General features: G+C 43.9%; 3 protein-coding genes and 1 long non-coding RNA gene across 6 annotated transcripts in view; 2 read left to right on the top strand and 2 right to left on the bottom strand.

Moving 5' to 3' along the window:
* Window positions 1-2,026, bottom strand: part of LOC106748318 (protein fosB) — a 33,607-nt gene extending 31,581 nt beyond the window's left edge. For both annotated transcript variants that reach the window (XM_014626710.1, XM_014626711.1), the window contains exon 1: window positions 1,624-2,026. The gene's annotated coding sequence lies outside the window, so the exon portion shown is untranslated. The remainder of the gene's footprint in view (window positions 1-1,623) is intronic.
* Window positions 2,027-6,925: 4,899 nt separating this feature from the next.
* Window positions 6,926-8,887, top strand: LOC106748344 (alkylated DNA repair protein alkB homolog 1). Its single transcript, XM_014626775.1, has 4 exons — window positions 6,926-7,067; window positions 7,124-7,229; window positions 7,337-7,487; window positions 8,052-8,887. Exons 1-4 carry the CDS (start codon window positions 6,975-6,977, stop codon window positions 8,620-8,622), a joined length of 921 nt encoding a protein of 306 aa, XP_014482261.1. The 5' UTR covers window positions 6,926-6,974; the 3' UTR covers window positions 8,623-8,887.
* Window positions 8,472-9,673, bottom strand: LOC106748347. 2 transcript variants are annotated; one of them, XR_001374745.1, is made up of 3 exons: window positions 9,587-9,673; window positions 8,904-9,094; window positions 8,472-8,563 (listed from the first exon to the last, which is right to left on the bottom strand). It is a non-coding gene; the product is annotated as an uncharacterized LOC106748347 (long non-coding RNA). The 2 variants fall into 2 exon arrangements; XR_001374744.1 differs by having other exon boundaries at window positions 8,475-8,563; window positions 8,889-9,094.
* LOC106748345 (V-type proton ATPase subunit D) lies at window positions 9,644-12,086 on the top strand. The gene is made up of 4 exons (XM_014626776.1): window positions 9,644-9,757; window positions 10,167-10,284; window positions 10,492-10,977; window positions 11,403-12,086. Exons 1-4 carry the CDS (start codon window positions 9,717-9,719, stop codon window positions 11,493-11,495), a joined length of 738 nt encoding a protein of 245 aa, XP_014482262.1. The 5' UTR covers window positions 9,644-9,716; the 3' UTR covers window positions 11,496-12,086.
* Window positions 12,087-12,095: the final 9 nt, after the last annotated feature.

The raw sequence follows: 12,095 nt of genomic DNA, 5'->3' as shown, positions 1-12,095 counted from the left end.
CGATTGATCCGTAGTTTAAAATTATAACGATGATAATGCAAAAATCATGCCCCTCCATTTATGGTTAATCATTAAACCGGTGGTTTTGTGCTGATAATTTTTCAGATTTAATGATTAACCATGAACGAAACGTAATTTTTATGTTATCACCGGATTAAGCCCGAACCACAAGTTAACCAGGAAAAACCGGACCTTGGAGCGACTTTTTTACCAAACTTTGATTAATCTAATTGGCCATTTAAAATTGCTGTCATTCAAGTATTATTTGTTCTATCATGTGTGTGTGTGTGTGTGTGTTGCGGCATAGAAATGATTTTAATTTTTGGATTATTGTTGAATGACTGAACTGGAAATTGATGTTGACAATTTTTATTATTACTCATCGATTTGTTTAATCTGACTTTGGCGTAAATCACCATTAAGCCGGTATCAAAGTAATTACTGTCAGATTATTCGACGATTTTTGATCGGAAAATCTCCGCTCTTCCTGAACGATATAACGAGAATCTAGAGAATCACGGAATTGTTCCGATCGGAACCTTTTCCAAGCTATTCCATAGAGTTCGTATGAAACTGGATATTCGAGACTGAAAATTGAAGATTGCGGATTAGAGATTTGACAAATCAATGAATTTCGATTCGCTCCGGACCGATTGATCCAGTTCCAATTTTCGATTGGCAATCCTCAATCTCCGATACATAGTTCGATATGGACATAATCCAGACTGGATATTAGAAATCGCGAATCGCGGATTAGAGACCAGAATTCGATGAATCAGCCGACTAATCTCGGTTCTCCGATTGGTCGAATTCTTTAATCTTCAACCCGGCGATGCTCGACACTGGCGGTCTGATGCGAGCTTAAATAATATGTCATCTCGCGCATACGCTTCTCCGATTCTCGCCGGCGGGCGGGACGGAATTACAGAACGCACGACGATCTTATCGAACGTTCGAATCGCTTCGCGTGCGCAACGTCACGCAGATCTCTCTCTCTCTCTCACTCTTGCGCGCGCGCGCGCGCGCGCAGGGGCCCGCTGTCTCGGCTCACGCACACGCTCTCGGCCGAAAATCGCATCTGGCCAAAAGTCGCGAGAAACAATCCAACGTCTGCCAACAACACACGACCCGCACCCGCGAACCGAGAATAGCCGCCGCGAATCGAACGGTCGAGCTGTGGTGCGACGGATCGCGAGGAACTCGGGATTCACGCGCATGCGAGAAAGAGAGAAAGAGTCGCACCCATTGATAAAATATTGACCTCACGATTAATTCGCATAACAGAAAATCGCTCGAGAATTGCATTATCAGCGAATGAGAAATCTTGCCACTGCGGAACTGCGGAACGGCGCCCTCTCGACGCTCGAAATCCACCACACCGTGACGTTCGGTCCAAAAGATCGGAATACCTTCCGGCTATTTCCTCCTCCCCCTTCCCCCCCTCCATCGAGGAAGCTCACATCACCGGGAGAAAGAGAGATAAAGAGAGAAACGAACGACGGACGGGGAAAGGTAGACTTCATTATCTCCGAGCGCGGCACGTGCTCCGCTTTTGACGGAGAAGCGCAGCGCGTGCGCGTCGTACACACAGCGCCGTTTCGTATCACCTCTGGCCGCTCTTACCTCCTATCTTCTCGATGATCTCTCGATGGACCCACGACGATCGCGACTGCCACGATGATGGTAACAACGACGAGGCGGCAGAATCGTCGTCGTCGTCCTCGCGCACCAAGCACTCTTTCTCTCTCTCTCTCTCCTACCGTCGCACTCGTCAACTCGTGTCCGTCACTCAGTCCCGTTCGCCACGTCCTCCTCCGTCGATCGCCGGCGCGCAACTGTGGATAATTCGCGGTCGCGACCGGCCTAGATATATACCGGCTATATTTAGCGCGCGCCGTCATCTGGGCGCGCCGCGATTGGCCCGAGTTGACGCCGGCCGCCGCGGCGATTGGACCGCGAGCGCTCGCGAATACACGCCGCGCCGGCAGACCTCGGCCGACTCCGACGACTGGGCGCGACTTCTCGCCGCGGCCGCGACATTTGTTGACATGAAACTGTCAGGGAGAGTACGCGCTCGTTCTTTCGCTCCTTCGCTCCCTCTCCCCCGTTCTTCTCTCCCTCTTTTTCTCTCTCGCTCTCGCTCTCTTATCCGAGCCGCGTGCGTACCGCCCGGTACGTTTTCTAGTAGGCGTGCGTAGAGTACCTCGACATTGCCAGAAACGTAGTTTTCCTTGTGGTGACGCGGAGAATCTTTCGTTCACGAAAGGCGATCGCCTCGGTACGGAACCGATGGTTGTCTCGTCGTCGACGTGAACCGTGGCGATCTCCGCGTCCCGAGGAGAAAAATCGACTCGAAGAACCCCGCGGTCTTGGTCTCTCCGCGAAACACGGAACCGACCGCGGCGGCTTCATTAGACAATTGATGGAGATGTAATTGGCTCGGTAACATGGAACTAATTCTACAAACACAGCGTCGGTGATATTATCGTTGAAATTACCGGCTATCATGCGGGTCAAAGTATCAAGTGAATATCGGGATCCTCGATAACAACATTGTTGATGATATACTTCCTTGATTCTCGAAAAAGGAAAAAAAAACCACGACTGAGATAACGCTAATTGTGCTGTTTGAATTCCTTGGAGCGAGATTAGTAGGGAAGTAGAGCGACAGCCGAGTCGCACGCTCGAATTCGAGTGACTTCTCGCGCACACACGCTCATACGGAGCGAATCCTCTCCATTCTGAACGAGTGAGTATTTTCACTCGAATTTGCGAGAAGTTAATCTGATGCATTCCACCGTCATGGAACAAATTCACTCGGATCGATCGAAACATTCACTCGTACGGAGTCAGAATCCAATCTGAGCTTGAGTGAAACATTCACTGTCTTGTGGTGCTACGTGGCGATATTTTCACTATCGCTTCGAGTAAACTTTCGCTTTTGTTTTGAGTGAAATTTCACTCTGAGAGAATGGACATGCCGTATTCCTGAAGAAAAGTATCGGAATTCATAAAGTAGGACAACGTCCCGAAAAGTCGCAATCCTGAAAACTGAACAATCTCCTATAATATTGGAATTGTTTCGCGAAGTTATAACTTCGCGAGAGAATTTTTTTTCATTATTTCCGAAGACTATCTCGTTATTCAGTTTTCATGATTGTGACTTCGGAATGTTGTCCTACTTCTCATTTATTTCCCAAATTTTTAGATTTTTATTTCTTGAGATTCCCAAGGGAAGAAAATATCTTCGTAACATATTACTCTAATTTCGAGATAAATTTAGGACGGAAGTCGATATCTCCTTTAAAATCGTTTTCGTGCTGAAAACAAAAAAAAATCTTGATACTCGATTCTTAATGATAGTAATGTCCAATTAAAATTTCTATCTTACGTCGCTCATTAAATCTGTATTACCAATGCAGAAAACAGATTACATTGACAAATTATTATATTCATACACACACACACACACACACACGCATACACACAAATATTGGAATTCCTAACTATTCATTTTCTTACCCTCCATTTCGTTATATAATAAAAATAAAAATTTACACTTTAATTTTAACATTTTTCGCATGTCCCAGAAAGTCCATTCTAAATTTTGTGTTAGAATAACATATTCGTCGTGTTACTTCTTAACATACCGAAAATGTTAGTTATTTGACGCAAACACATTTTGTTCTACATTTATATACGTTGTTTCAATTTAAAATACGATGTTGGAATAACAAAGAATAGTTAAAAAATACGAAGGAGTAGTTGAAGTAATTAAAGTAATGTAAAAAATGTTGCCGGAACATATACATATACATTGAAACACTCAACAGTCGATAACATAAAAAAATTTTAACATTTAGACGAAAGATTCTCTACCGTGTAATTTTCCCTCGACCACGCGTTACGGATTTGGTCTTACAATTAATCGTACAATTAATAGAAAAAGAAATCGCTCGAGGAACATTATCGATGGCGGCGGATCTGTGCCTTTGTAGAACTGTACATTTAATACGACGATAAATGGTACTCAATACACTCAATATGGTCCGAACAGTTTTTCTGGATACATGTCAAAAAGCAGCGGATGTCTAACGAAAGAGTTTAACTTCCGGGAATTAATCGAAAACAAGTTCTCTCATTAGACATATCGACTGCGAGTTATATCGAGAAGAATGTGTTGAAACCGTATTGGAACGGTGTGTTCAGCATATCTTTTCTTAAAAATCGATCGGACATTTTTCATCAAACCGGAAAAGACTTCGTTGAAATTCCCCTTCGCCGTTTTTGTTCCCCGAGAGTAAATTCTCTTATCTATCTTCTATTTCATTTATCTATTTATTTATATTTTACCTATTTTCTATTTTATTTATTTATCTATTTATTTTATCTCCCATCTTATCCTCCTATTTTATTTGTACAAGTAATTGTAGTAAAAAAACACACACAAGTCCTCTGTTGTCCTCTGTAATGTACGATTAGGGAGGAAATGAAAGAAATACAGGGTAATGAAATGAATAATGAATTCCACGCTGAATAAAGTGGATGCATTCTAATAAATATCTGCTAAGAAATATTGGAATAACTATTTTACTTGGATTAAATAAATATTACTTGGATGTAGCATTTCTTTCAATGTATTACATTCAAGTGATATTTGCTTAACACAATGTAGCACTCTTTTTTTCAATGCAGTATTTGCGAACGTGACGATATTTTAATGAAATCATTTTTCCTCCCCCTCAATCGAATTTGGGTCGATCGAACTGGATCGACCGGCCGCGATCGATCGCGTCACAGGTGCGGGTGAGCAGTTTATCCGCCGTATGTTCAGGTGGATAGACGTGGGTGGGCGAGATTTATGGCGAATAGAAGCGACGGTAATGAACGATCATTAACGCGGCTCTCTACCGCGAACGGCGGCTTTGCCGAGTCTATTAATTTAGCCGGTGCTTTCGAAAAGCCTTGAGAGCCTTGATCACGCCGCTGAGGCTGCGGCTAATGCCGAGGTGCCCTGCCCTCGTCGCTATGAAATCACGCCGTTTCCCGGCAATGGCATTATGCGAAAATCGCACGTTAAAATTAGTCACGGGCGATTATTGCGCGCGGCAATAGGGACAGTGGCGGATTTACCGGTCAATCAGACCGAATCGATCGTCCTGGGGCTCCCCAAATTGAGCCGCGAATCTGTGATCGTCTGCTCTCCAAAAGATCCCAATTATATCGATCGACAGTTGGTTAAGCCGGTTAATGATAGTTTTATAGATAACATATTTTTGCCAGAGCTTTGAAACGCGTTTGCCACTTTGTAAAGTATCGGATCTGCGAATACTTCGTTAAAATATATTTTCTCCTTGGGTGATCAAACAAACAACAAAGTGAACGGCACGGAATTTCGGTATTCGTGAATGTGATAATTCTTTTACGGAATTTCTTTCGCGCCTCGGGCTGATGGAGATTTAATGAGCGATGCAGGGAATAAGAATGTGAATTGTTGCATAGAGCACAAGCGAGCTTGCAAAATTGTTCCGTCTGAGGCCCGCGAAACTTGAAAGCCGCCACTGCGAGGGAAACCGCCGCGTGCGCTTTTCTAATGCGATCTCTTCTCGCGAACGACGACGACGATGAAGAGATATGCAAAGCGCATTGAGTAATAATACTGGGTGGCGCGTAGTTTACGTGTCAAGCTCGCGGGTGCGTTTCTGCGCTCTTAGTCAGAGACGCGTGTTCGCGAATATGTCGAACTCTCGAATCGCACGCTCGGCCGGTTGCACAAATTGGAAGTGATCTCAGAGAGGGCCGAGTAAAAGGAACCACCGTCCGAAACGTCTTATGAATTTTAAACGTTTTAATGAAAATGTAGAATCGGCGAGAAGAAATTCTATGACTACAAAATCGAGTCCGAAAAGGAATCCGTCGGTTTAAGTAAATATTTTCTCGAAGTTCTGAAACTTGTAGAAAAATGGCAATATTGTGATAAAAGTTCGAACTCGTACTTGTGAAAAATACGGATCGCATCGCGAGATTGGAAAATCAATTCACAAGCGTACAATTTAGATTTGTTTTAACTACGCCGTTCAATTTGCAGGTCAGTTTTTTGTTTATCTTTCACACGCGTACGAAGCAATAATAACAATTTCGCTATTCGTCAGTAAATTTCGTAGTTAATAAATACTGGAATGTCTCGAAATATCGCTCTGTATTAAAACCCTGCTCATACAATTAACGTGATTATTAACAATTAACAGTTCGAAAAACGATAAATATCTCATAAGAGTGTCTTCTCCCGCGCAAATAAATCACGGTACTATTAATATTCATAGCGTAATGCTGTATACGGCTAACAGCCGCGCAATGATGACGTAATGACCGCGAAATGGCGGGTATCGCAAAGACAATGTCACTCTCAAGGCAAGACATTCCTCCCAAAAAATACCTGGTCATTGGTCATTGATTTCCAAACGAATCCTTCGCGGAACGTCGCCTCGCGATATCTGTGAAACAGAATTAATCGATCTGTTCCTTTCAGTCGAACCGGTTGCACTGCTTCGAGAAATTTACGCCCAATGAAACGTGAGACTTTCGTACGTTCGCTTCGATGTATATGTAAATTTCTCGAATTAGTGCAGCCAATTCAGCGAAGAAGAATAGACACAACGCCCGATATTTCGAATTTGAAATGGCGGCACCCGCGACCGCGCATGCTCCGCATTACCCCTCACCTTTTCGCCTCTTTTCTCGTTCTCTCTCGCTCGTGCTTCAACACGTCGTTCTTCTGGAACATCCTTGCATCCCTCTCTTCGTCTTTTTCTTCGTCGAATCTCAAATCGACGTCCAACTTATCTCAGATACGGAAAGAAGTGCGTTAGAGTGCAGCTGAACAGATCTATGAGTGCTGACTGTGGAGCCATCTCTCGCGGCGGAAGTGAAACGCGAGAGAGGAAACATGGCAGCCCGCGGGAGAACGAAGGGCGATGTTTCGCGACAGTTTCAAGTATTACAAGAGCCGGAATCCTGCGCCCGACCTCGGCAACGTGATCGACTTCGACGATCCGGATCGCGTCCGAGTATGTAACATTAATCGACGCGTCTCCCCCAGATTGCTCATGAATGTTGTTTTTAGGTTAGATACGTCAAACCGAAGGTGTTAACTGGCGAGCAGCTTGGGAATAATTTTGGGCTGAAACCCGCGGAAAAGTGGAAGGTCTACGAATTGCTGGATATCCCCGGTATGCGATTTTATGTATGCGATGTTTGTACTATTGCCAACGCTGCGTGGAAATATGATTGTCATTGATATTTGATCCTATGCTTGCCCTTTGTTTCTCTCCTCAAGGACTTATTTTTATTCGGGACCCCTTCACGTCGAGCGGCCAGCGATACTGGATCACGAGATGCCTGAAAGACTACTCCAAGGAGCCCTATAAGCTGAACATAGATGCCCACAATATTCTGAATAATGAATCGTGGTGGGACGTGTGTTTTCAGTAAGAAACACGGTTAATTTACAGCAGTTCACACTGACTTATCATTTATGTATAAGAAATTATATATAAGAAATCATCAATCGTACAAGTCCAAATCTACAATAGTAAGCCTTTAGCTTGAAACACTAAATTGTGATATAATTTCTTTTATCATAAATTGTGCTACATTTTATTGCTCCGAGCGAAAGGTTCAAGACTTACCAATTGTAGATCCAGACTAAAGAGATCTGATAAATATATTTGCATGTTCATATATGAGTTTTAGGAGCCCCAAATTGATGAGTTTCACTTTTCCTAAATTTCAAAAGGTCACTAATGTACTCTGACAAAATGCACAAAAAGTGGCGTTACCTAGTTCATCCGAGAAATATTAATGGCCAATAGATTTTATCCAAGATTTTATTATCACAATCAACCTGCTGTAGCTGTTGTTGGTCAATAATATTCCTTGCGATTAGATATCTAAAGGAACCTCAGATTGATCATCGATACTGATCGGTTTAGCCTTCGAGAGAGGTTTATATAAGACATTCGAAATCATTGTAATTGACATTTTGCATGCAGATCTTCCGAAAGAGCCCGGACACTCCTACCGAAGCTGAGATGGGCGACGCTGGGATACCACCACAATTGGGACACCAAACTGTACTCCGAGAGCTCCAAGAGCGACATGCCGACGGATCTGTCGGGTTTGACGTCCGCCTTGGCGAAAGCATTAGGCTTCACCGACTTCAAAGCGGAAGCGGCGATCGTCAACTACTATCGAATGACCTCGACCCTCGCGGGTCACACGGACCACTCGGAGGTGAACGTCGCGGCGCCGCTGTTCTCCGTGAGCTTCGGACAAACGGCGATCTTCCTCATCGGCGGGCCGAGACAAGAGGATCCGGCCGACGCGATGTTCCTACGAAGCGGCGACGTCGTGATAATGTCCGGCGATTCGCGTCTGCGGTATCACGGTGTGCCGAAAATTTTAGCAGCCTCCGAGCCAGTGCCGTGGGACCCAGCTCGCGACGACAGCTCGGACGGTCTCGCGTGCGACGATTGGCGCAAAGCGCGCACTTACATTGCCGAGGCTAGAATCAACATAAACGCGCGGCAGGTATTGCAGCCTGGACAGATTGTATTATATTGACGTCATCGCGTTGAACCTGCGCGATGAGTCTCTCGGAATCGAGAACTGATCGATTCTGCTTCCTGTAAATCTCTTCACTTTGAGAAGTTAAACACTAGTTACACATACTCGGAGAGACTTTGCTGTCTTGATCGCTGTCCTTTAAGTGAAAATTAAGAAATTTATGGAAAATCCGACGCACAGACGAGAGAGAGAGAGAGAGAGAGAGAGAGAGAGACTTACCGCGAGAGAACATACGCCTGACAATAAATCTATTTTTTACATACTTGAAAGTGGCTAACCTCTTTTCAATCCTGGTCCTTGTGAGATCAGTTATCCTCATTCTGACGAGTATCTTTAGTTTCTTAAGGCTTAAAGCACCTATTGTAGATCAGGACTAAAATCGCAATCCCTAAACTTCAAGCGATCTCGAAAACTTTATGGTAAGGAATCATAACTTCCGGAATCTTTCTTCTTCCCTTCGTTTCGCAACCTATAATTAAAACTGCTATCAGTTCTATTAACATATCAACGTACACGTAATTATAAATTCTATTCATTATCGTCAAACGATAAATTACATCGAAGTCGTCGTTAGCAATTCTGCCGGTTAATCATCGATCGGACTAATTGGGATTTGGGGAAAATCAAAGTGACTTTTAACAGACTGAGATTAAACTAATGATGATGAAGAATAATAAAAATTGCCAACACCAATTTCCAGTTCTACGACTTGTCGTTCGACGATAATCGGAAAGTTAACGGTTTCTATCCACGTATAAAACGATCGAGCGGTTGATACGTCGACGACAATTTCAAATCGTTGGTTAAATTAATGCGAGTTTGGAGGAAGTCCTCTCCGAGGTAGAACATAAAATGACGTCGGGGAATAATCGAGGAATGAGGTGATGATTTTTTACAGTCATTTTCTCGTCATTTGCTGCTGCCGTGATGTTCTACCTGGGCTAAAGCTGTTAAAGCTTACGGTGATTTGCGCTCGTCTCTCGGTTGCGCGCGCCATTAGAATGACGCGCCACTCGGCACGCGACTTCCGGCCGCTTCCGAGTCAGCTGATCACTCCATTCCTGTCTGCTCCGTACAGTGGTCGCGCGAGAATGTCGGGCAAGGATAAATTGCAAATTTTCCCCTCTCGAGGGTAAGTGGCTCGTTTCAGTGATATTTCGACGCGACCGTCGTGTGTGACACGCTCGCCCGCACGATGCACCCCGGCCGTCGCTCATCCCCGAGCAATTCCAACTTCGCACCTCGGCCGCGCACCGCGACGCGATGGGTGTAACCACCCATGTGTCTTCGACTGTTAACAGAAACACTTTGCACGCTCACTTAAGAACAACACTGTATATTTGATCCTTACCTCCGTATCTCTCATTTCATTCGATTCCCGCCTACTTTCGCCTCGCGAAGCTCTTTGCCAGGGAGAAGGATTTGCAGATAGTACATGGAGTACATCAACGATTCATTTCTTACTTTTACCTGCTATCCGGTTTCTTGGTTTTACTCGCCACTTACTTTAGTTAGTTTAATCCCATGCATTTGTCCATTAGGGCGCAGATGTTGATGAAGTCTCGTCTACACGGCGCGCAGAAGGGCCATGGCCTCTTGAAGAAGAAAGCTGACGCCTTGCAGATGCGTTTCAGGATGATTCTGGGGAATATTATTGAGGTACTGGCTCCATTAAATAAAGTATCTTCTTTCAATACCTCTGTTGTTTTTAACAAGACACAAACGTACCTCAGGCAAGAATCATCAGAATTTCAATGAGTCTGATGTCTCTCGCAGAATGACAGTTTTCCAGTTTTCAAAGCCGCTAACTCAACTCTGGCAATTCTATGCCTGTCATTATCTCTCAATTCGTGATATCACTTCCAGACTAAAACCTTAATGGGTGAAGTGATGAAGGAAGCCGCCTTCTCTCTGGCCGAGGCGAAGTTCGCGACCGGAGACTTCAATCAGGTGGTGCTGCAGAACGTGACGAAGGCGCAGATCAAGATACGCTCCAAGAAGGACAACGTCGCCGGCGTGAACCTCCCGGTGTTCGAGTCTTACCAGGATGGAACGGACACATACGAACTGGCCGGTCTGGCCAGAGGTGGTCAGCAGTTGGCGAAGCTGAAGAAAAACTACCAGCGGGCGGTGAAGTTGCTGGTGGAACTGGCGTCGCTACAGACGAGCTTCGTCACCCTCGACGAGGTGATCAAGATCACGAATCGCCGCGTCAATGCGATCGAACACGTCATCATTCCGCGAATAGAGAGAACTCTCGCGTACATCATCTCGGAACTCGACGAGCTCGAGCGAGAGGAGTTCTATCGGCTGAAGAAGATCCAGGATAAGAAGAAGGTAGCCAAGGCGAAGGTACGATCACGTGTGATCACGTCGATAATATGAGCCTATCGAAAGCCAAATTGATCAACTCTTTATCTTTTTTCCTCTTAAATTTATGTAATCATTTTATCCATTATTATTTGATTACAATTAAGTTTTCCGTAAATTTCTCAATTTTACCACCAGAGTACACGGTTGATGCGTAATTTTGTAATACTATGAAATTTAACAGATATATGTTTTAACTAAATTTCATTATTTAATTAAGTTCATTAAAATTATTTAATAATTTGATTTTTTTAAACAGAAAGTGAGGTTGACGCATAAGTTTAGCTTCTAAGAGGACTATGTAATAATATAACATTATTGTTTACTATTCGACGATAATTTATCGAGTGACTCTTGAAATGGAAGATGATTGTATTATTTCTGATATCCGAATCTCTCTCTTACAGGTCGAAGCGGAGAGAGCGGAAATGATTGCGGCCGGGCACATGCTGGAGGCCGCGAACATGCTCGACGAGGGTGACGAGGACTTGTTGTTTTAAATATTGTAAATAATGCGTTTTAATTAAGATGAGGTTAATAGTCGAGAAAGAGAGAAAGAAGCGAGCACGTTCCCTTCCCGTTTCGAGCATAAGCTCGGCTTTTCGTCGAATCACGGTGCAATAACATTCCCGATGATTTGTGCGTATAGAAAACGTAACGATAATAGATGATTTTTCCGAATTGTTTCTTTCTTGTGCAGCAACCAACGCAACGTAATATCAGTACACGTACGTGTCGGATTTGCATAACGCGCATACATGGAAACATTAAACAATCGCATATATAAAATCCGAAGGACGTCACATGGTTGCGTTCTTTATATCGTGCGGTCGGTTGATCTCTCCATGTGCTCTGCACGGGTTTGTCATCGCGAGCCCGTCAGAGTGAATCTTCGTTCTGCGTATAGCGTAGAATCGCCGTTATTCCTGTTTAATGTTCGAACGATCGAATTGTACAGAATTTTTATCACGAGACGATTCGAAGGGATAGTTGTATAGTTGTATTCATCGCGAATCATTCCGCGGTTTGTATGCGAGAGAAGTTGAATGAGATATCTATATATATACATACATATATATATATATATATATATATATATA

Source organism: Dinoponera quadriceps, unplaced genomic scaffold, assembly GCF_001313825.1.
Source record: "Dinoponera quadriceps isolate SergipeBrazil2010 unplaced genomic scaffold, ASM131382v1 scaffold2723, whole genome shotgun sequence".
NCBI classification, from domain to species: domain Eukaryota; kingdom Metazoa; phylum Arthropoda; class Insecta; order Hymenoptera; family Formicidae; genus Dinoponera; species Dinoponera quadriceps.
The sequence above is the reverse complement of the archived record's forward strand: the minus strand, read 5'-3'. Positions and strand labels throughout refer to the sequence as shown.

Bases quoted from the DNA above. Each gene is read 5' to 3' on its own strand.
- LOC106748345 (XM_014626776.1), top strand. From the start codon at position 9,717: ATGTCGGGCAAGGATAAATTGCAAATTTTCCCCTCTCGAGG. The intron at 9,758-10,166 runs GTAAGTGGCTCG...TTTGTCCATTAG, and splicing joins CAAATTTTCCCCTCTCGAGG to GGCGCAGATGTTGATGAAGT. The intron at 10,978-11,402 runs GTACGATCACGT...TCTCTCTTACAG, and splicing joins AGAAGGTAGCCAAGGCGAAG to GTCGAAGCGGAGAGAGCGGA.
- LOC106748344 (XM_014626775.1), top strand. From the start codon at position 6,975: ATGTTTCGCGACAGTTTCAAGTATTACAAGAGCCGGAATCCTGCGCCC. The intron at 7,068-7,123 runs GTATGTAACATT...TGTTGTTTTTAG, and splicing joins ACGATCCGGATCGCGTCCGA to GTTAGATACGTCAAACCGAA. The intron at 7,230-7,336 runs GTATGCGATTTT...TCTCTCCTCAAG, and splicing joins CGAATTGCTGGATATCCCCG to GACTTATTTTTATTCGGGAC.